This window comes from Tympanuchus pallidicinctus, unplaced genomic scaffold (assembly GCF_026119805.1).
Source record: "Tympanuchus pallidicinctus isolate F22 unplaced genomic scaffold, pur_lepc_1.0 scaffold21, whole genome shotgun sequence".
NCBI classification, from domain to species: Eukaryota; Metazoa; Chordata; class Aves; order Galliformes; family Phasianidae; genus Tympanuchus; species Tympanuchus pallidicinctus.
Window position 1 is genome coordinate 11,530,328 of NW_026294733.1, and position 21,052 is coordinate 11,551,379.

Below are 21,052 nucleotides of genomic sequence, written 5' to 3' on the forward strand. Positions count from 1 at the left end.
GTAAATCCTTTGGACTCAGATGCAGACCCACATCTCCAGCTCTACAATATGGTGTTTGCCCTGAGTGCTCCTCACCCCGTCCTACATCCAGGAGATGTTCCAGCACCACCTCACCCATCCCTCAGCACCATCCTGTGTGGGCACTGCAAGGGGTGCACATAGCTAGGAGGGGAGGGAGGGAGAGAGGGAGGGAGGGAGGGAGAGAGGGAGGGAGGGAGGGAGGAAGGAATGATGGAATGATGGAATGATATGAGGGGGGAAGGGAAAGGAAGGGAAGGGAAGGGAAGGGAAGGGAAGGGAAGGGAAGGGAAGGGAAGGGAAGGGAAGGGAAGGGAAGGGAAGGGAAGGGAAGGGAAGGGAAGGGAAGGGAAGGGAAGGGAAGGGAAGGGAAGGGAAGGGAAGGGAAGGGAAGGGAAGGGAAGGGAAGGGAAGGGAAGGGAAGGGAAGGGAAGGGAAGGGAAGGGAAGGGAAAGGTGGGCAAGTAGGTAGCTAGATGCATAGTGACATAGGGACAGTGTCATTCTGCATGCTTCAGAAGAAGGAGAAGACCAAGGTACTGGGAGGATCCAAAGCCCACTTTGATTTTTGGTTCCTCTGACCCTTGCCAGCGTCTTCACCAAGCCCTGTACCCAGCCTGAGAGCTGTTTTCTGCTCCTCCCAACTGCCTCCCCCTGGGAGCAGGCAAAACCTTCCTGTTGTGGTCAGAACCAGGAGGCCAGCCACTAAATATAGACTGCATCAGCAGGTTGACAGATGCCAAAGGGAAACCTGAGCAGTGGAAGACCAGCAGATAGGAAGCCCTGCCTTGCCACAGGGTGGACCATGGGCCCTTGCCCTGGGGTAGCTGGCTGAGACAAGGGGGGAAGGGGGGGATGTGCTAGGCTGTCACAGAGTTCTGCTTCTGCTTTGCCAGAAGGAGAAGCTTTGTTCCCAGCCCTAGCTGCACACACAGGCTTGATCAAGGAGGACCTCAGTTACTGGAGTGTCCCTCCATCTCTCCTGCAGTAAGTTTGTGGGTCTGACAGCCCAGAGATGCAATGAGGGGATCCCTCATGGCACAGAGCAGCTATCACCTGAGCCCCAGGAGCTGAAGAGGTGGTGAGAGATCACCCTCATACATCCCCTGCATGCGGGGAAGGTTGGGTAACAGCAGAGCTGGGCTAACCACGAATCTCTTGCGAAAAGCATGGCACTAGAGGAACAGGCGGGTGAAAGAGCAGTGTCTGTGCCAGGCAGTGCCCACCAGCCCTGCATTCATCCCAGCCCCATTCCCCATTTACAGCATTAGATGTGGTGCTGCTTTCCTGCAGGACAGAGGTGGCTTTTGGGATCCCGGAGTTTCAGCCACTCATCTCTCATGTTCATCCACTCAAATTCCTCAGCAGTTTTCTTTTAGCCCTTTTTTTTTTTAGCCCAATTTGGCCAATCGTTATCCTGCCTTCCCAGCACTCCGGTGCTAGTGGACGGCGGCAGATGTGGCAACGTGTCTGATCACCTGCAGGGCATAGGGCTGCATGGGATGTGTGGGTCTGGGGAGGCAGCCAGGGACTCCCATCCGTGTCATTGGAACAGGACCCTCGCTGGGGTGGAGCAAAGGAGACAAAAGTGTGAGGGGCAGCACCCAGAGAAGGGCAGAGCCTGCAGAGAGGCAGGACAGGAGGGTGGGGACAGGGCTGGGGACCAGAGGGCTGGCCTGGAGGAGGGACCAGCAGTGGGAGGCACAAGCTGAGTGCTGCTGTCGCTGCAGGCTGAGCCCCCTGCCCGGAGGGGACACCTGGACATCGGCCTTGCCACCATGCCACCACTGCGCTGGAGTCGACCCTGCTGAGCCCAGAGGTGAGGGACAGCCCCGAGGGTGCAGGGGATGGGCAGGCGTGGGGACGGAGCTCTGTGGGAAGGGCCCGTGCCCAGCACCAAGTGTGGGTCGACACAGATGGGAGCAGTTGTAAGGATGGCAGCCGAGCCGCCCCCAAGGGCCACCCCAGCACCCTGCACTCAGCCCTGTGAGGAAGTCTTGGGGCAAGGAAGCAGAGCTGCCCACAGATCCTACAGGGTGATACGAGAAAGGGAGAAATTGCCCCATTTCAGTAGAAAGCCTCTGGGCAGAAGTGGGGACAGCCACCCCACACAGAGCATCAACCTCCACCCCCATCAACAAGCAGCCTTCCAGCTACCGTGTCCCCATGCCCAGCTCCCCACGCCCTTCCCGGCCATCTCCTTGTACTGTGTACTGTCCTTGTCACCACAGCCTGGTGCATGTCCCCCCTCCCCCTTTGCACCCTCACATGGGGACACTCCCAGACAGCCATTCTTCTCCCCTATGCTCCCTACGACACCCCTTCCCATGGTCACACCAGTGGGCAGCGGTGCAATGCGGAGCCTGGGACAGCCGGGATGCAGCCCCCACGGAGGGGGGACAGGGGATGCGTGGGAGAGCACAGGCAGCAGGAAGGAAGCCTGCGCCGAACAATAGAGGGAAATGGAGGAACTGGAAAAAAGAGCCAGTGGCAGCACACTCAGCGCAGATGGTTTAGTGCAGAGCAGCATGATTCATGGGAAAAAGGCCCTCAGCGCCCCACGGCTGCATCCAGCGAGGGATCTGGGGATGCGGGTCCCTGGGTGGGTGGGCACGGTGCTGGGCGCTCGCCCTGTGGGTTCCATCCCCCTCGGCCTGCCTATGAGTCATGCTGACCTCTCTCATGCCCTCGCCGGCAGATTATGGTCTGGCCCTTCCGGCAGCAGAGCCCTCCCCGAGGCGGCCAGCACCAGGGCTCATCCCCTGGGAGGGGCCCAGCTGCTGCCCCCCAGCCGCCGTCAGCAGCCCCCTCCATCCTGTCCCTGCACTCAGAGCAGCCCCCAGCCTTGGTGTTGCTCGTGTGCTGGCAAAGTGGGACGAGGAGCTCCAGGAAGGGGTGGAGGAGAGGCTTGTGGCTGGGAAGTAACAGGATGCAGTCCTGGCTTGGGGTACTGAAGGTAAGAGGCCGAGGGGAGGGCGGTGAGGTGGGGGGATCCTGCTTGTGGCCAAGCCCCCAGATTCCCTCCCACTGCCTCCTGAGCTCTTTCCTCCCCTCCTTCACCAGATGATGGGCTGAGCACCATCGCAGAGGCACCACAGGGCCATGAGCTCGCCGTGTACTCCTGACTCAGACATTGCAGACTGGCTGGCCACCATCCACCTGGAGAGATACCGGAACCTTTTCAAGCAGCATGGATTCCACCTGGCCCGAGATGTTTCTGCGCTGGACAATAAGCAACTGCAGCAGCTTGGCATCACTGCCACCGGGCACCGCAAGAGGATCCTGAACTTGGCAGAGAAGACACGGCTGCTTGGGTACCCCCATCCCCGAGCCCCCCAGATGGGTGAGGATGCTGCAAAAGCAGAACCAGGAGCAGCCTCTGATGCCTTTGGGATGCAGCAATGCAGTGCAATGCCCAGTCAAGCAGTGCCCCCGCAGAAGGACCTGGATCCTCCACTGGTGAGGCCGGTTCCCAAGCCAAGGACGGTTTTCTATCGCCCCAAGTTGGAGCAGGGCTCAGCAGCCATACCACCAGCACACAGCCCGGACAGGGACAGGACAGCTGGAGCCTTTGTGGTGCTGGAGGGCTTTGTGCCAGGGGAGAGTTCCACAGATCTGGAGAGTCCGGGGGCGACCATGGGCACAGGAACATCCCAGCTGGGTGCACGGGAGGAGGCACGGCTCCCCACAGTCCCAGACCATGGAGAGACAGAGGAGACACCAGAGAAGCCCTGCCTGTGTGTCCCATCTGTGCCACCACGGCTCAGACACAGGGCCCCAGTGGCTGAGATCAGTAGTGTGGGAACAACAGGCAGACCACCCTCAGTGCCTGGCGTGGGACAGGGCAGGATGGAGATGGTATCCAATGTCATCTACGAGGGGCTTAAGTCACCGCTGTCACCTGTGGAGGATTCAGGACAAGAGGACGGTCCCCGGGGCCAGGCTTTCACTCAGGATCCGTCCCCACAGGAGCTGACGCAGCTGGACGAGAAGTCTAAGTAAGCAGAAACTTTCCCTTAGGAAAGACAGATTTGAGGGCTAACCACCCCCAGAACCTCATCCTTAGGGAGCATTGCCCTTCTCAAGCCTTTCTCAGGGGAGACTGGGGGGGTAATACGTTCTATGGGGAAGCTGGGACCCACGCTGGTTTGGAGAGGGATGATGAGAGAGCAGGGGTAGGGGTTTCCAGTATGGAATGGCACTAGCCAGGACCTCTGGGGCTGGCTTAAGTGGGGTACAGGGTGGCAGATATTGGAGGGGATTAGGCTGGGGGAGGAGAAGCATCCCCAAGAGGTGCAGCCTCAATAGGTAGGAGAGAGCAGGCACAGAGTTGTTGCACATCACGGGGGACAAGTCCAGGCTGAGAAATGGGCATATGCATCTTCCAGCCCCTCAAACCAGAGAGAACAGGGTAAAAGCCCAGTCACACTACAGTAACCCCTCTCCTGTTTTCCAGCAGGGCAAGCTGGCCTGGAGGGGGTCTTCCCCCCATTCCACAGAGACCTGCCAGCAAGCCAGGTGAGAGCCCCTGGGCCACTGTGTGCAATAGGGTCCCCATGGTGTGCTCAGAGGGAGGGTGCTATCGGGGGGAGAGTGGACTCAGAGCAGAGCCCCGTGCAGGTTTGGGCCGACACCTCTGCCACATGAGGTGCCCTGATGGGATGGGTTGTGCTGTGGGGGATCACTGTGGGGGGTTCCCCAAGTGTCTGCAGGTCGTTATCCTTTTCCAGCACCACTGATGGCCTTTTCTCCCCCACGTCCCTGCCTGCAGAGCTCAGTGAGCCACCCATCAGCCCATACAGTGAGACCACCTTTGTGAACACAGTCCCAGCCCGGGAGCAGAAGGTGAGAGGGGCCCATGGGGAGAATCTATCCCCTGGCATAACCAGTGGGATGCCCCATCTCCTGAGGGCCAGCGAGCTGCAGCTGGTGGAACTGTGGCACCAGCTGAAGTTGACTGTTGTCTCCTCCCAGGGCACAGATGTCCCTTCTGGGCAGGGCTATGAAGCAGTGACTGAGCCAGAGCTGAAGCGAGAAACACAAAGGTAGGCAAGGGAATGATGAGGGTGCATAGCTGACCTTAAAAACGCTTTCAAAATGCACTTTCCATGAGTCCTGATAGCATCTCAGAAAGAGGAAGGAAAGTTGCTCTTCCCATTTCAGACGGGGAGGGTTCCTTTTCCTGTGTTGCTTGCAGAGAAGGGAGCTGAGCTGTGGCTCTTCTTGTGGCTGCTGTGCCTTCATGTTTCTGGTGCCAGTGCCTGGCCTGATCCAGGGGGATGGTCAGCCAAGGTGGCACAGCTACACGGGCCACAGGTAGGGGACTGCAGATACATGGGAACAGGAGTTCTGTGGCTGGGAAGGAGCTGCACTCTCTGCTGCTGCAATGCAGAGCAGGGCCAAGTACTGTTTGCAGTCTCTGTTTGGGGCTTGCAGGGATCTGGGATCCTGAACATCCCGAGGGCATGGGCAGGGTGCCTACAGCACTGATAGTTCCTCCCAGGAGTGTTTGCAGCCTGGGTCTACTGAGAAGAGCCACCACAGGGCTCTTCAGTATGGTTTCAGAAGCAGCCTTTACAGGATTTTCCTCTTATTGGGGCCTACAGAGTTGAAGAGACAAAAAACCTCTGCAGACTTTCTGGGTTCTGCTCCTGGACCAAATGGGACAGGTGTTCGCATGCTTTTCTTCTGAGATACCCACCCTAACCACTTCTCCCCATGCCTTAAGGTTCCTTGCCTGCAGGACACGGAATCCCAGGCATGATGTGACTCTGCCAGCTACCAGGTGCCCACCAGCAGGCTGATTGCCTGCCCTATAGCCCCACCTGATACAACCAGATCCTCGTCTTTCCTCCATTGCCAACCCTTCATCTTCCACCAACTCTGCCATGTGAGCAGCAACAGTCTGAGGCAGTCCAGCTCAGTGCATCCCAGCTGTCACCCTCCAGGCTTTGCAAACCTAGAAATTCCTCCTGTAGATCCTTCTACTGGCTCTGTCTCATGATCCCTGTTCCTGGGACTGAAGCTGCAGCTGCTGGAAGGTGCCTCTCTGCCCTCCTCATGGCCTCCAAATTGTCCTCCATAGAGCAATGCAGACCCTCAGGCAGAAGTTGTGACAGGGTTGGGAACATGCTTGCTGCTTTTCCTGAAGCCTGGTCTTTGTGCTGTAGTCAGGTCCCAGTGCTGAGATGTCCCTGCTGCCGTGGGCCTCTTCCTGTCCATCACCATCACGCCTGGGCAGCTCTCATGTGACTACCTGACATTTTCCAGTCTGTTTCCTTTCTGGGGAAAGAAAAGCGCCTGGCTGACAGGACCGAGGGAAGGGGCAGGCTTAATGGTTTATTTTTGTAATTTCCTTTCATTGTTATGGCTGGATAGGCTCACCAGGCCCTCTCTAACTACAGCTTCCCAAGAAAACGAGGCTGATGCAGGAGCTCCACCTGCCCAGCAGTCTGTCCTTCCTTTGGAGCTAAATGATTTTTTAAGGTGCCTTCCAACCCAATCCATTCTGTGACTCAGATTTCCAAGAGCTTTGCAAAGCATTTCAGCTGGACATGAGGAGGAGCAATGGAGATTCCAGTGCCAAGATCTTGGTGACCACGGAGCCCTCACCCCTTCCCATGCATGGAGATGCAAAGACCAATCAGATCTGTACCCCAAGGAGCTGTACCCCATGATGAGGCCAGAAGCAATGTGAAACATCTCCTGATTTTCTCATGGCCCCATTCCTTGCAGGACAAGCAGTGAATACAGCAGCGAGGGGAGGAGTGAGGATGAGGAGACACGGACGAGGCTCATCGAACGCATTGCCCAGAATGACACAGAGGGATACTCCACCGTGGATGCTCCTCGGGCCAAGGGCACCCCATTCAGCCTGCCACCCCACCTCTACCCTGACGAGGTCCTAGACGACTTGACCATCTCTCCTTATGCAAGCTACACCTCGCTGTCTGAGCCCCGGCCCGCCATGCTCAGCGGTTGGTTGGACAAGCTTTCCCCACAAGGGTACGTGCTCAGCATGGGTAGTGACAGGTCCCCATTCTTAAAACCCCCTTGGGCAAGGCTGGAGAGCTGGGCACCTCACTTCTGGGACTGCCAGAGCCATCCTGAGCTTCTTGGGTCTTGGTGTTGCAAGGATTCCTGTGCATCGTCCTGGGGTGTGTGCAGATGTGGGGCCAGTGTGCAGCTGTGGTGCACTTGAAGGACCACCTGTCTCCTAACAGCACGTTTCTCTGCCTTGCCAACAGGAACTATGTCTTCCAGAGGCGCTATGTCCGCTTTGATGGGAAGAACTTGATGTACTTCAGCAGTGAGAAGGTGAGAGTGGGTGGAATGTGGGCAGGAGAGAGGCTGTGCTGTGCCACCTGAGCAGGAAAAGCTGAGATTGCTGGGGATGTTCAGCCTGGAAAAGGCTCAGGTGGATTTCATCCATTTGTATAAAAACCTGAAGGGAGAGTGCAAAGAAAACAGAGTCAGGCTCTGCCCAGTGGTGCCCACTTCCAGGACAAGAGGCAATGGGAACAAATTGGAACTCTGAGCATCACGAAGCACTTCTGTGCTAACAGTGGGACCCAGAGAGGTTTTGAAGACTCCGCCTTTGGAATCTCCATCCTTGGAGACACCCGTCCTTAAAGATATACAAAAGCAGCCTAGAGGTGGTCCTGGGCACCGTGTTCTGGGTGGTTCTGTTTGAGCAAGGTTCTGTTTGGCCAGATGGTCCCAAGAGTCCCTGCCAACCTCAAACAATCTGTCACTTTGCGACACCAAGTGATCTGCCATGCTCCCTTGTCCCCCTTGTGTGAGGATCCAGCACAACTCCAGCATCACCACGGTGGAATCACTGTGTCTCTGTGCCCAGGGTTCAGCCTGACACCATGTCGGTAGAACACAAATAGGGAGGGACCATGCATTGCCCTGGACTAGCTGCTATCACAGAAGGCTTGCAGCCAGCCTTGCCCTGTCCCTTACTGGGACTTTGGCACCAGTATGGCCAGTGAGGCAGATGCAGGGGTAATAGGGCATATGGATGCCCTGCAGGAAGGGTGATCACACCTGCTGTTCCTTCCAGGAGCCCTACCCCAAGGGTGTGATCCCACTGTCTGTCATTGAGATGGTTCGCTCCACCAAGGACAACAAGTTCCAGGTCGTCACCAGCCACCGGATCTTTGTCTTCCGTGCTGAGAACGAGAGTGAGTGAAAACCCAAGCTGGGAACAGTCAGTTCCCAATAAACGCCTCCCTCCCTTTGTCCCACGGCTCCCACTCTCTCCCCACACTGGCTGAGACAAGTGAGGGACACCTATCCCTGCCACGCTCTGGCCATGCTGGGGTGAAGGGATGGGCTCGGCCTCACTCCTCCATCCCTGCCCTCCCTGCAGCCCAAAGGAACGAGTGGTGTTCCACACTGCAGCAGAAGGTGACGGATCAGCACCTGGTGGGCACTCGGCCGCGGCCCCCCAACACAGCTCACTGCCAGAAGTCGGGCACCCTGGAGCTGAAGGGACAGAAATCCAAAGTGTTTGCAGTCCTCAGCCTGCCTGAGATGTGGCTGTACAAGAGCGAGCAGGTTGGTGGCAACTACAGAAACCCCCACATCCTGTGTGCTGAAGTGTCTTAGCACCCTGTTGTTGTTTTCTTCCGGCTGCCTCATTTCCAGTTTGCACAGTGTGCACTAAACTACAGCAAGCAGTTTTTGCTCCAACTGCTACCTGCTCTACCAGTATGCCTGACTCAGCAAAGCCTTTAATTTTAAGATTAACATATTTGCAAGATGGTTTAATCCAGACCGGATGGGATGGAATGAAAGGTCCCAGGTCTTGGTGGTCTGGGTGCTGGGGACAGGGTGCAGAACCAGAACAGCACTGCTCTGATTTGCAGTTCTTTAAAATGGGCATTGGCATCTGCATGATTGAGATGCGTGGCTCCACCATCCGTGAAGCCAAGAACCGCATCTTCGAGCTCATCACCCCCTCCAAGATATTCAGGTAACAATGGCATGGGGATGGGAGTGGGGATGGGGATGGAGATAGGGATGGGAATGGGAAGGGGAATGGGAACAGGGATTGGAATGGGAACAGGAGTGGGGATGGGGATGGGGATGGGGATGGGAAGGGGAATGGGAACAGGGATTGGAATGGGAACAGGAGTGGGGATGGGAACAGGAGTGGGGATGGGGATAGAGTTAGGAATGGGAATGGGAAGGAGAATGGGAACAGGGATTTGAATGGGAACAGGAGTGGGGATGGGGATGGGGATGGGGATGGGGATGGGGATGGGAAGGGGATAGGGATGGGAAGGGGAATGGGAATGGGAACAGGGATTGGAAGGGGAACAGGAATGGGGATGGGAACAGGAGTGGGGATGGGGATAGAGTTAGGGATGGGAATGGGAAGGGGAGTGGGAACAGGGATTTGAATGGGAACATAAGTGGGGATGGGGATAGGGATGGGGATATGGATGGGAATAGGGATGGGAATGGGAAGGGGAAGGGGAATGGGAACAGGGATTGGAACAGGAACAGGAATGAGGACGGCGATGGGAATAGGGATGGAGATGGGAATGGGAGCAGGGTTGGGAATGGGGATGGGAATTGTTCAGGGAGCAGCTGGCAGCTGGAGCAGGATGTATGAGCGTTGGTTACTGGTGCTGCAGCTTTGTGGCAGAGTCAGAGCGGGAGAAACGGGAGTGGATGGAGGCCCTGCAGGAGGCCATAGCCGAGACGCTCTATGACTACGAGGTGGCAGAGAAGATCTGGTCCAACAAAGCCAACAGATACTGTGCGGACTGCTGGGCTCAGAGCCCAGACTGGGCATCCATCAACCTCTGCGTGGTCATCTGCAAGCAATGCGCAGGCTGGTGCTTCTCCCCAGTGGTGGGCAGGGTGTGGGTACCCCTTGGGTTTGGTCAAGGGCCATGGGTGCTCACTCGCCTGCTCCCCACAGGGCAGCATCGCAGCCTGGGCTCCAACATTTCCAAGGTGCAAAGCCTGAAGCTCGACACCAGTGTCTGGTCCAACGAAATTGTGCAGGTAGAGGTGCTCAGGGCTTCTGTGGGAGTGCAGCAGCCCCATGAGCTCCACTGTGAGGCGGGAATGCTGGGTATCCTGCTCTGCCTGCTGCTGATCGCAGGTCTCTCCCACAGCTCTTCATTGTGCTGGGCAATGACCGAGCCAACAGATTTTGGGCAGCCCGCATCCCTGCCACAGAGATCCTCCACCCAGATGCCAGCACTGAGCAGAGACGGGACTTCATCTCCCGCAAGTACCGGGATGGGAGGTACCGCCTGCCTCATCCACACTATGCCTCCCACGAGGAGGTACTCCAGGTAGGGGCCACCTCAGGGTGTGTGCGGGGTGCCAGGGTGCTGGGAATGACAGGAATGACTCTGGAGTTCAGCCTGAAGCGTCAACATATTCTCCTTGTCTGATGTGCCTACAACCCTATGCTGGGCTTGGGTGGGATCTTGTGACCTTTGAAGTGGGATGGGCTTTCCGTCAGTCAGGATGTGGTCCCTACTGGTGTATGTCTCATCCCAGGCACTGTGCACTGCAGTGGCAGGACCAGGTTTGCTCAAGACCATCCTGCAGTTCTTCTCCGCTGCAGAGGCTGGGCTGGCAGCTGACCCCAAAGCCTATGAAGTAACCCCAATAGCTGAGCCATGGTTGGACCTGGAAAGCAAAAGGAACCATGCAGGTAACTCAGTCCTCTTCAGTTTGTGATAGGGCAGTTTCCTTCTTGCCACTGCCCCAGTATTCCGGAGCTCAGGACAGCCAGGGCACCAAGTGACAGCCCCAGTGCATCTCTCTTCCGGAACGGGGCAGGCTTCTGGATCCCCTTTTTTGGGGATCCCCTCATGCCTAGAGCACTCCTTTGCCTATACCTACACTAGCAAGGGACTTACTGGCCCCTGGTACCCACATTTTGGGGAGTGCCCACTCGATGCCATTCCTCACAGGGGTACCAGGTCCGGAGGGTGTATACAATGAGATCACACAGCCAGTGGCACACAGTGGGTACCTGCACCGGTCCATGGCCCACCCCCGCCTCCCAGGTGCCAAGAAGAGCAGAGAGGGTAAGTGTAGGGAATGTGGAAAAATGGGGAGTGTGTCTGAAAGTGTGTGGTTCCCACTCCAATACCACTTAGTCCTTCATCCCACAGACTTCCAGCGTGTCTGGTGCTCACTGGAGAGAGCCCTACTCATCTTTGAGACGGAGAAATGCACTGAGCCCCTGAGCCACATCCAGAGTGGGGATCTGCTCTCCCTGGGTGTGAGCAGAGCCCAGCCCCTCTCCAGCCCTGGTCCCACTGAAAGGTACATCCAGGATGTCCCTGTCCTAGCGTGGGTGGACCTGCAAGCCTGGAGAGCCCGTGGGCATGCAGGAGGCAGGGATGGGCACGGTGTCTGGACACATAAAGAGCAGGGTGGGAACAGCCCTGACAGGTGGGTTCATCCCTTGCAGGTTTCACTTCACCCTTGAGCTTTTTCTCACTGGGGAAAAAGTGCAGCAGCTGGGAGCTGACAGTGCTGATACACTGCAGGCGTGGGCCAGTGCCATTGGAAAGGTGAGCTGGGCTCTGTCCATGCCACTGTTCCCATCCTTGTGCAGGCTGAGCCCTGCCTTTGCCATCTCACCTCTTGCTTCCTGTCACAGTGGTTCACTCCTGTGAGCTGTCACTGCCTGCTGGGCTACGAGTTCCAGCGTGTGGGCCAGCTGCGTTACAAGTGCATGCTCAACCCCGAGCACTGGCAGCGAGCCTTCTTCATCCTGCAGAAAGCCCACCTCTTCATCTGTCCTGCCGAGGAGGATGGGGCTGAGGATAGCATCAACCTGCGGCGGCTGCAGGAGCTCAGTGAGTGCCCAGGCTGAGTGCGTGGTGGTGGATGTGCCTGGATCTGAGCTCATTCTTGTCCCCACACAGGTCTGGTGCCCCCTGCAGAAACGCCGGAGAAGAAGGAGATGCTGGTGTTGGTGGAGATGGGGAGGTGAGAGTTGAGCATGGGAAGGGTGGAGAAGGTGCTGGGGTGAAGGCACTGGTGTGTGCGTAGAGGATGATCCTGAATCCACTGTGGAGATGCTGGTGGGGTGGCATGGCTGTGGCCAAGGGGCTTGCAGAGGTGATTCCAGCTTGGGATCCCTTGGGGGTGGGTGTTCATTGGTCCAGCTTGGTTTATGGGACAGGAGGAGACAACCCACATCCCTGGAGAGACCTTAATTCCCACCACCCTTGTTGTTCTCAGGACATTTTACCTGCAGGGCCTGTCGCGGGCAGACACAGCAGCCTGGTATGCTGACATCCAGGCATCAGCAGGGGGCCGGGGCAACGCGCTGCGGGACCAGCAGCTGAGCCGTGGGGACATCCCCATCATTGTGGACAGCTGCATTGCCTTCATCACGCAGTACGGTGAGCGCGGGACCGTGCCCAGCACCCGCGGTGTGACTGAATGCGTCTGGATAGGAAGCATCACCCACCTGACATCCTCCTTGGTGGGGGCCCCCTGGTAGCAGCATCAGGCCTCGTGACCCTGCATCCCTTCCCCAGGACTGCGCCATGAGGGGATTTACCGCAAGAACGGGGCCAAGTCCCGGATCAAGGTACTGATGGAGGAGTTTCGACGGGACGCTCGCAATGTCAAGCTGCGCATCAGCGATAACTTCATTGAAGATGTCACTGATGTGCTGAAGAGGTTCTTCCGAGAGCTGGAGGACCCCGTCTTCACCCTGGAGCTGCACCCACAGTGGAAGGAGGCTGCAGGTATGTCCCTCACCCCGTCCATTTGCCCAAAATGGGGTCCCGTTGGCACGTCAGCTCTGGGGCCATCAGACACAAGGATGGTGGAACAGGCTGCCTGATGTAGCTTTGGATGCAGCATCCTTGGAGGTGCTTAAAGCCAGCTTGGATGGGGCTTTAGGTAGCTTGATCTGGTCCTCGGCAAGGGGATTGGAACTTGATGATCTTTAAGGGCCCTTCTAACCTAAGATATGATTCTACAGTCCATGATTTCTCCTCCCTCCAGCAATCTCCTCCAAGCCCCAGCGCCTGGAGCGGTACAAGGAGCTCATCCATCGCCTGCCTCGCCTCAACCGCAAGACCCTGGCTGCGCTGATTGGGCACCTCTATCGGTCAGCCATCTCCCCATGGGTCCCCCAGTTTGATGATGTCCCCACGGCCAGCCCACAGGGTAGAATTTCCCAGAGAATGCTGGCTTCTGTCTCTGTGGAGCAGGCAGAGCCCAGTGCCCCATGCCAGTGTTGGGAAAAGATGAGCATGCGTGACAGCTCAAACATTCCCAAAGTCGTCCTACAGCAGTAGAGAAGTTTGAGAGTGGGGAACACCCCCTTGTAAGATGTCAGTTTCACCGAGGGCACAAAAAAAAAGCTGGAAAGAAACAAATTCCCACCCCTGACTCAGAGCACTGTGTGACTGCGACTTGAAGTCCTGGAAACAGGAACTTCATGCCTAACATTTGGGGAGCTGAGAGGAAAGGGGACGGTTTTTGGGGTAGAAGTGGGCAGCTGGAGCTGGCACATCTCCAGACCTGGCCAGCTCCTCACCCCCATGCTTCCTGCCCCAGTGTGCAGAAGTGTGCAGACCTCAACCAGATGAGCACCAAGAACCTGTCGCTGCTCTTCGCACCCAGCCTCTTCCAGACTGATGGCAAAGGCGAGCATGAGGTGAAGGTGATGGAGGACCTCATTGACAACTACGTCACCATCTTCAACGTGAGCTTCAACGTCTTTGTCCCTCCACACATGCTGGCCCCCTGTTCCTCACTCTTCATCACCCATTCTGGCCCTGCCCCCACCCACAGCCCCCTCCATGTTGATGCCATGAATCTCCTCTCTTTTCCTGGCAGATTGATGAGGACCAGGTGTCCCAGATGGAGCTGGAGAACAGTCTGATCACCACCTGGAAGGATACCCAGGTACCTAGGGCATGCTTGCTCTCTCCACTTCAGGGGCCCAGGCTGGTGGGAAAGATAGGGACCATCAGCTGCGCACTCTGAGTTCCCACTATCCCAAATGTCCCCACACTGAGGCGAAACATTTGCAGAAGAGACCTTCTCTCCCTTCTCTACCCTTCTGTCACCTTGAGGCTCAAGCCCAAATCCCATTCCCCAGCATGCCTGGGGACAGGAGATGTGCAAAGTGTCCATGCCATCACCACGCAATGGCATCAATGCCATCCTTCTCCTACAGCTCTCACAGGCTGGGGACCTCATCATTGAGGTTTACCTGGAGCAGAAGCTGCCCGACTTCTGTGTGACCCTGAAGGTGAGTCCTAAAGGACAGACACATCAAGGAAGGGCAGTGGGACATGGGCTCCTGGCACTGCTTGTCCCCAGGTCCTATTCTGCCACCACCTACCTGATCTTCCTATGTGTCCTGCCCCAGGTGTCCCCCACAATGACAGCAGAGGAGCTCACCAACCAGGTGCTGGAGATGCGCAATGTGGCAGCTAGTCTGGACATCTGGCTGACCTTCGAGGTGCTGGAGAATGGGGAGCTGGGTAAGAACCATGAGAATAGTGTGATGGGATGCTCTGGGGGAATTTGCTGCCAGGAGCAGGGAGGACGGTGGCTGGAAAAGGGAAAGGACACAACAGTGATGGTGTCCCTGCGTTCCCAGAGCGGCCCCTGCATCCCAAGGAGAAGGTTCTGGAGCAGGCGTTGCAGTGGTGCAAGCTGCCGGAGCCCAGTGCTGCATACCTGCTGGTGAGGAAGGTCCCCATCGGCGAGGGCAGCTGCCTCTTCACAGGTGTGGTGACCATGGATGGGCCTATCGCCCTTGGGTGGCTCCAGCCAGGACTCACAGTGGAACTTCCCCTGATATCCCCAGCCCCCTGACCCACATCTCTTACACTGGGCAGGTGCCAAGCGTGAGACCCCCAAGTGTGGGCTGCTGAAATGCCGTGAGGAGCCACCCAAGCTGCTGGGGAATAAGTTCTACGAGCGCTACTTCGTCATCCGAGACCGGCAGCTGCTGCTGCTCAAGGAGAAGAGGGTACGGAAGGGACACGATGGGGACAGGAAAGTGGGGAGGGGGACCCTGGGGACAGTGGTGGCACTAGGATGGCCACAAGGGTCAGCTGGACTCTCTGTCCCCAGAGTGCTAAGCCAGAACGTGAGTGGCCACTGGACGTAGCCAAGGTTTACATGGGCATTAGGAAGAAGCTGAAGCCACCAGCACCGTAAGTGGGAGAATCCTGGCTGTGGAGCACACAACCCCTGCACAGTGCTGCACTGGGTGGTTCTGCCCCACTGCCTGACTTTTCCTTTCCCCAGGTGGGGCTTCACGCTGAGCATGGACAAGCAGCAGCTGTGAGTATCTGTCCCAGTCATGCAGGGCTGGGTGCCCCTGGGTTTAGTGGGATCAGGACAGCCAAATTTGGTGCTGCAGGGTCCTAGGGTCTTGGCTGAGCTGGTGGCTGGCTGGAGTACCCAAGGGTCAAAAGAGGTGGGTCCTTGTGCTGCCTGGACACCAGGTGGGGACCAGGCTTTGGGGGAAATCCTTCTCTGAGCTCCCACAAATCTCCTAGCACTGGGCTTTAATCCATGCCATTAACAGGTCTGTGCCACTTGCAGGGCTGTGCCACTCCCCACTATTTGCCCCATCACTGCTTCATCCCCATGCAGCTCAAACCAGGGTGCTCCAGGTTTCTGAACAGAGCTGTTCAGGGCTTGGTATAGCTGTTTCCTCACACCAGAGCTGTTATTTAGACATACAGGGAGCTTTGAGGCTGTTCCCAGGGATGCCCACCAAGGAGAGTTGTGCCGGCAGCCCTGGGTTTGCAGGCAAGGTGACAGGGGGACCTGGACCCTGCTGTCCCTGCTGCCTACAGCTCTCATCTGGCTCCCTTGCAGATACCTGGTGTGCACGGGGCAGGCAGAGCTGTGGGACTGGATCACCAGCATCCTCAAGACTCAGGTGAGTGCAGGCAAGGCTGGGTGGGCAGGGGGCCAGCAGGACAGCCAGATGTGACCTGTACTCCTGGCATGCAGCACGATGACCTGCACCCCGTCATCCTGCGCCGCCGCTCCTCCTCTGACCTCGCCAAGCAGAAGTTCGGCACCATGCCACTGGTGCCCCTGCACGGGGACAGCACTGATGCCACCATGCTCTCTGCCAACCAGACCCTGGTAAGAGCCTGGCATCGGTGTTCCTCAACCCACCCATGTCATTGTGCCCAACCCAAACAGGAGCTCTGGGTGTGTGTCCCTGTGTGTGTGCTACATGCTGAGCTCGTGTCTGCTGTCCCCATGCCTGTTTAAAGCAGGTGTCCCCACATCCCTGCCACCAGGTGCTTATCTCTGCCTGTCTCCTCTGTTTCTAGCGCCGTCTGCACACACGAAGGACTTTGTCCATGTTTTTTGTAAGTACCCATGTGCATGGGGTGTGTTTGTGCTCACTTTGCACTGTGCATAATGGCTCCAGGAGATGCATCTGTGCTGCTCTGCACACACTGCATCCACTGTCCTACGTGTCCTGTGCACGGTCCTGTTGTGCATGCCCAACAGCAAAGAGGTCCAGCCCAGTTCCCAGCACCTCCCAGAAGGACTGAACATAAGAAATGCAAGGTAGCAGGTTTTGGTGCTGCTTTCCATCAGGTTGTTTCTATATGCGCCTGGTCTTGCCTCACCTGGCTTCGTGCATTGTGCACCTATGGCCCTCCATCCCAACACTGTCAGGGGTTATGGAAAAAGTGCCATTGCTTGGTGGCATGGATCTGATCCCAAATGAGCCCCAAGTGGCTCCATTGGCAAAAAGGGAAGCAGAAGCATGTCCGGAGACCCAGAGCAGCATATGTGCCCCGTAGGAGCATCAGCCCCACAGCAAGGAGCCCAGCTCCCCAGGCAGAACCCTTGTGCTGGGCAATTTCTCACTGCATCCCTCTGTCCCCAGCCCATGAAGGTGCATCAGGACTCCCTGGAGGAGCAGCAAGAGAAGGAGATGGATGCCGAGCCTGTCTACGAGGAGGTGGGCAACTTTCCTGAGCTGGCCACGCTGGAGCTGCAGCGGGGGCTGCTGGCGGACCCCTCACCTGTACCCACCATAGACAGATCCCAGAAGCCATCCTCATCCCCTGATCAGCCCCCAGCCCCTGTGCTGCGCTCCTCACTGCCCCCCAGCCCAGCACAGAGGCTGCCAGCTCCCTCCGTCACCAAGGCTGTGTCCCTCGAACGGGGCTTGAACCTGGAATGTGACAAAACCCCATCCTGTGGGCTCAGAGCCACCCTGACTGCCTCTCTGGAAAGGAATCTGGAGCCACCCACAGTGCTGGCCAGGGACCAGGAGCAGACGGCCATGTTGGGGCACAGCTCCAGCCCCGAGACCTCCATCAGCACCAAGAAGAGGAGCGCACAGCCATCCTCACCCATCAGCGACAAACTCATCCAGGAGCTCAGCAGCATCATCCTCAAGAAGAGTGACGGCCAGACACAAGGGACAGGGACAGGATCAGGCCAGCCTGTGACATGAACTGGAATGGCCACCGACCTGGGGGTCAAGTCACATCTGGTGGCAGCAGTGACTCGAGTGTCACAGAGTGGGCACCCTCCTCCTGGCCTCACCCCGGGGCTGGGCTGGGAGCAGGGACAGACAGACGGGGACCAGGCATGTCTGCATGCGTGGGCAGCACATCGGCCACCACTGCCAGACTCAGCGCCGAAGGAAGCGAGTCAAAGGGGAAGTAAAGCAGAACTGCAGTGCACCGAGCATGGGCTGAGGACACGTAATGACAGAGACATAGGATACACAGGGTGAAGCTATCACTCTGCAATCAGCATCCTGAGCTCTGCCCAGCATCCCCTTTCCGGCCCCAGTTCCATTGGGCAAGGCACCCATTTGCCCCCGCTGTCCCTTCTTGCATACATTGTGGTGTATTTTGGGTGGTCCCCAGCAGCAGAGCTGGCCATCTGTGTGCAGCACGCGGTCCTGGCGATGGAGGATGGCTCCTGCTTATCTGGGGTGTTTACACCTTCTCCTTCCAGCATCGGGGAGAAATAAAGGTTTATTTGGATTCCAAGGGGTTTGGTAACTGCAAGGTGTGTGAGGAGGGCACCAGGCAAGGATGGGGGTGGCAGATACAGGGATGGGACTGTGCAATAGGAGCAATAGGAGGATAACAGAGGTCTTGGAAAAGTGACTCTGTCCCTTATGGGGCTGTTTCCAATGGCATAGGGTCAGCTGGAACTGGGCTGGAACTGCAGAAGGGTCTTCTCCACATGGAGAGCATGGCACAGTGTCTCTAGCCCTGCCTACAGCTGGCTCTGCTCACTGGACCGCAGGGGCAAGGCTGTCTTCTTCCACTCCCCCTTTGTCCCCAGCCCACAGAGGCAGCAGCCAGCCTCCCATATCCAGCCCCGAAAATCCTTGGAGATGTAGAAATAGAGGAAAGGATCAAAGCAGTTGTTAAAAGCACTGAAGGCCAAGGCCAGGGTGTACCAGCTGTAGGTGATGTTGTTGCAACCCGTGTCCTGCTGCAGGTAGTGCATGAAGAGCAGCACATTGCTGGGGGTGAAGCAGAGGAGGAAGGCCAGCAGGACCACAGCCAAGACACGCACCACGTGCCCGTAGCTCTCCTGCTTGGCCAGCAGCCGAGCCAGGATGCAGCCATGGGAGATGATCATGAGCACAAAGGGCACGCCAAAGCCCAGCCCCACTAGGCAGAGGAAATAGAGCCGGAAGAAATTGTCCTTCCCTTGGACATCGTGGCACGTCGTGATGTTCAGCTTCGAGATGTGTTCTGTCTGTGGGTAGAACAGCAGCGGGCTCACACCCAGCACCACCAGCAGCCAGATGGTCAGGCAGACACCAGCCCTGCCCCACGTCCCTGTGGAGCCCTTCCAGAGGAACGGGTGAGCCACAGAGACATAGCGCTCCACGCCGATGCAGGTGAGGAAGAGGATGGAGGTGTACATGTTCCCATAGAAAAGGGCCACCATGGTGCGGCAGAGGTAGTCCCCAAAGAGCCAGTGGTTGCCCAGGAGGTGGTAGGAGATCTTGAAGGGCAGCAGAAGGATGAAGAGGAGATCAGCAGCGGCCAGGTTGAGCAGGAAGAGGCTACTGGAGCACCTCCTGAAGTTTTTGGCCAGGACCCAGCAGGCCAGCGCATTGGCAGGCAGCCCCACGAACAGCACCACAGAGTAGAGGGTGGGGAGGAGGATGGTGGTGGTGGTGCTGTTGAGGAAGGATTCCAGAGAGGCATCGGGGCACTCAGCTTCTTCACGGGGGGTCAGGTGCCAAAATGCCCGCCCTTTGCTGTGTGCTGCAAAGGACAGGAGGAGTCAGACTGGGCTAAGAACACCCTCCCAGTGCCCCTTCCCAACTGGGTCCGCATGGCAGCTGTCCCAGGGAGCCCTCCCTGCAGAGCCACCAGGAGCTGGTGTCTCTCTGTCCCATGGCAGCTTTGAGGCACAGAAACCGGAGCATCTGCTGGGATGGGACTTGGGAATGGCTGTGCCTTGGTTTGGGGGACATGGGACAAGGGCACCAACACCAGGACAGAGCTGGGACACAGCCACCTGTGCATCATCCCATGTGTGCCAGTACTGAGCTGCCCCTGCCCCCCGGGGCATTGCAGACCCACAGACCCTACACTTCTGGAGGGCATTCTGCATGCACAGCTTGCCTATGGGACTACGCATGGGGACCAGGGGAAGATGTCCTTCCAAGGCAGGGCCTGAGTCACCCCAAGGGTCTGCAGTACCTGAGCTGTCCCCCTGACATACAGCCACCCCCTCCAAGCGCCAAGTTTTAGCATGCCCCACAAGGACCCCCTGCTCTGCCCCTTTGCCCCTACCCACATTCAGCCTCTGCCCACATCACCCACATCTCCACGCCAGGACAGACACCACATCACTTACCCAGGGGCAGCTGTGTGGCCAAGCCGAGCAGGAAGGTGACACCAAACCCAGCAAAGCCAGGCGATGTCACGAGCTGGGCCATACCTGTGGGGTGGCCTCTGCAAAATCCGCGTCCCCACGAGTGTCACAGGCAGGGCTGGCCCTGCCACACGTCACCACAGCAGGATGTCCGCCAGGTCCTTCCTCTTTCTCCTCTGCCTCTCGTCCATGCACCGCCCTCATCCACCGTGAACACGGGCAAAATGTGACATTGAAGTGTGACCGTCTCGCGGATGTCACTGAGACACGCGAGGATGGGGCTTTCCAGCCACCGGAAGGAGGAAGCGGATGCTATGTAACGGGTTGGTTTGCAAACCACAGCTGCAAGGGCAGCAAAGATATATCCGGAGCAGACATGCACTGGGTTCGATGGTGTTGATCGGGCTGAGGAGCCTGATTTGTCTCTATTCTCTTCCTGCCACCGAGTGGGTGCTGGTTGGCTCCACTCCATGTTCTCAACTCTCTGTGTCTTCCTGAAGCAGAGGGGAGTGACAGCTTGGTGACACAGTCCCAGACAAAGCGTCGTGCATGGACAGTGCCAAACCATGGCCACAGTGCCATGGAGGGACGGAGGGGACAGCGGAGAGCCCTGCGGGGGCAGAGCACGGGATGAAAGTGACAGCAGAAGGAGAAGCGAGCAATAAAGGGAGATGGGGGACAGGAGGGTGTGGGGGACATAGGGGACATGGGGTACTGAGGAGCACTGTGGCACTGCACAGCACCACACACGTGTCCCCATGGCAGGGGACCCACGCTGGCAGCTGCACACTCTTCATATGATACAGAATGGGGCTCCCAGCGCTCCACAGGATCATTGAGATCATTGCCTTGCCTGTCCCCACACAGCAGACAGCACAGTGCTCCCCATGTCCCTGTGAGCAGCAGGGTTGCAGGGCTTTCTACACCTTCCTGTTCCCATATCCCCCTGTTTCTTATGCCCCCGTGTCCCCTGCCGCCCTGTCCCTCTCCTCATCCTCCTGTTCCTGTGTCTTGCCATTCTTGTGTCCCCATGTCCCCCTGTCCTCCTGTCCCCTTGTCCTTGCATCCCTCCGTCCCCCTATCCGCATGATTCCAAGTCCCCACACCTCCACACTCCTTTCCCCTACATCCCAACATCCCCATGTCCTTCATCC

General features: G+C 57.6%; 2 protein-coding genes across 7 annotated transcripts; one reads left to right on the forward strand and one right to left on the reverse strand.

Annotated features, from left to right (window-relative positions):
- Positions 1-1,683: 1,683 nt before the first annotated feature.
- On the forward strand, positions 1,684-18,040 carry ARAP3 (ArfGAP with RhoGAP domain, ankyrin repeat and PH domain 3). Of its 6 annotated transcripts, XM_052684552.1 has the most exons (35): positions 1,685-1,836; positions 2,716-2,973; positions 3,081-4,015; positions 4,474-4,535; positions 4,789-4,862; positions 4,992-5,062; positions 6,753-7,022; positions 7,265-7,334; positions 8,086-8,206; positions 8,395-8,582; positions 8,894-9,000; positions 9,668-9,867; positions 9,958-10,043; positions 10,157-10,339; positions 10,551-10,707; positions 10,970-11,086; positions 11,159-11,327; positions 11,476-11,578; positions 11,668-11,866; positions 11,936-11,999; positions 12,255-12,418; positions 12,557-12,769; positions 13,032-13,137; positions 13,590-13,737; positions 13,872-13,940; positions 14,215-14,289; positions 14,410-14,524; positions 14,644-14,772; positions 14,885-15,018; positions 15,123-15,205; positions 15,300-15,335; positions 15,879-15,942; positions 16,017-16,154; positions 16,349-16,387; positions 16,918-18,040. In XM_052684552.1, exons 3-35 carry the CDS (start codon positions 3,120-3,122, stop codon positions 17,491-17,493), a joined length of 5,226 nt encoding a protein of 1,741 aa, XP_052540512.1. In that variant the 5' UTR covers positions 1,685-1,836; positions 2,716-2,973; positions 3,081-3,119; the 3' UTR covers positions 17,494-18,040. The 6 variants fall into 6 exon arrangements, with proteins under 6 accessions (XP_052540517.1, XP_052540512.1, XP_052540511.1 ...); XM_052684551.1 differs by lacking the exon at positions 2,716-2,973; XM_052684555.1 differs by lacking the exon at positions 2,716-2,973 and having other exon boundaries at positions 11,174-11,327.
- On the reverse strand, positions 18,008-20,851 carry LOC128081412 (proteinase-activated receptor 3-like). Its single transcript, XM_052684621.1, has 2 exons — positions 19,881-20,851; positions 18,008-19,282 (listed from the first exon to the last, which is right to left on the reverse strand). Exons 1-2 carry the CDS (start codon positions 19,960-19,962, stop codon positions 18,273-18,275), a joined length of 1,092 nt encoding a protein of 363 aa, XP_052540581.1. The 5' UTR covers positions 19,963-20,851; the 3' UTR covers positions 18,008-18,272.
- Between the last annotated feature and the right edge of the window lie 201 nt (positions 20,852-21,052).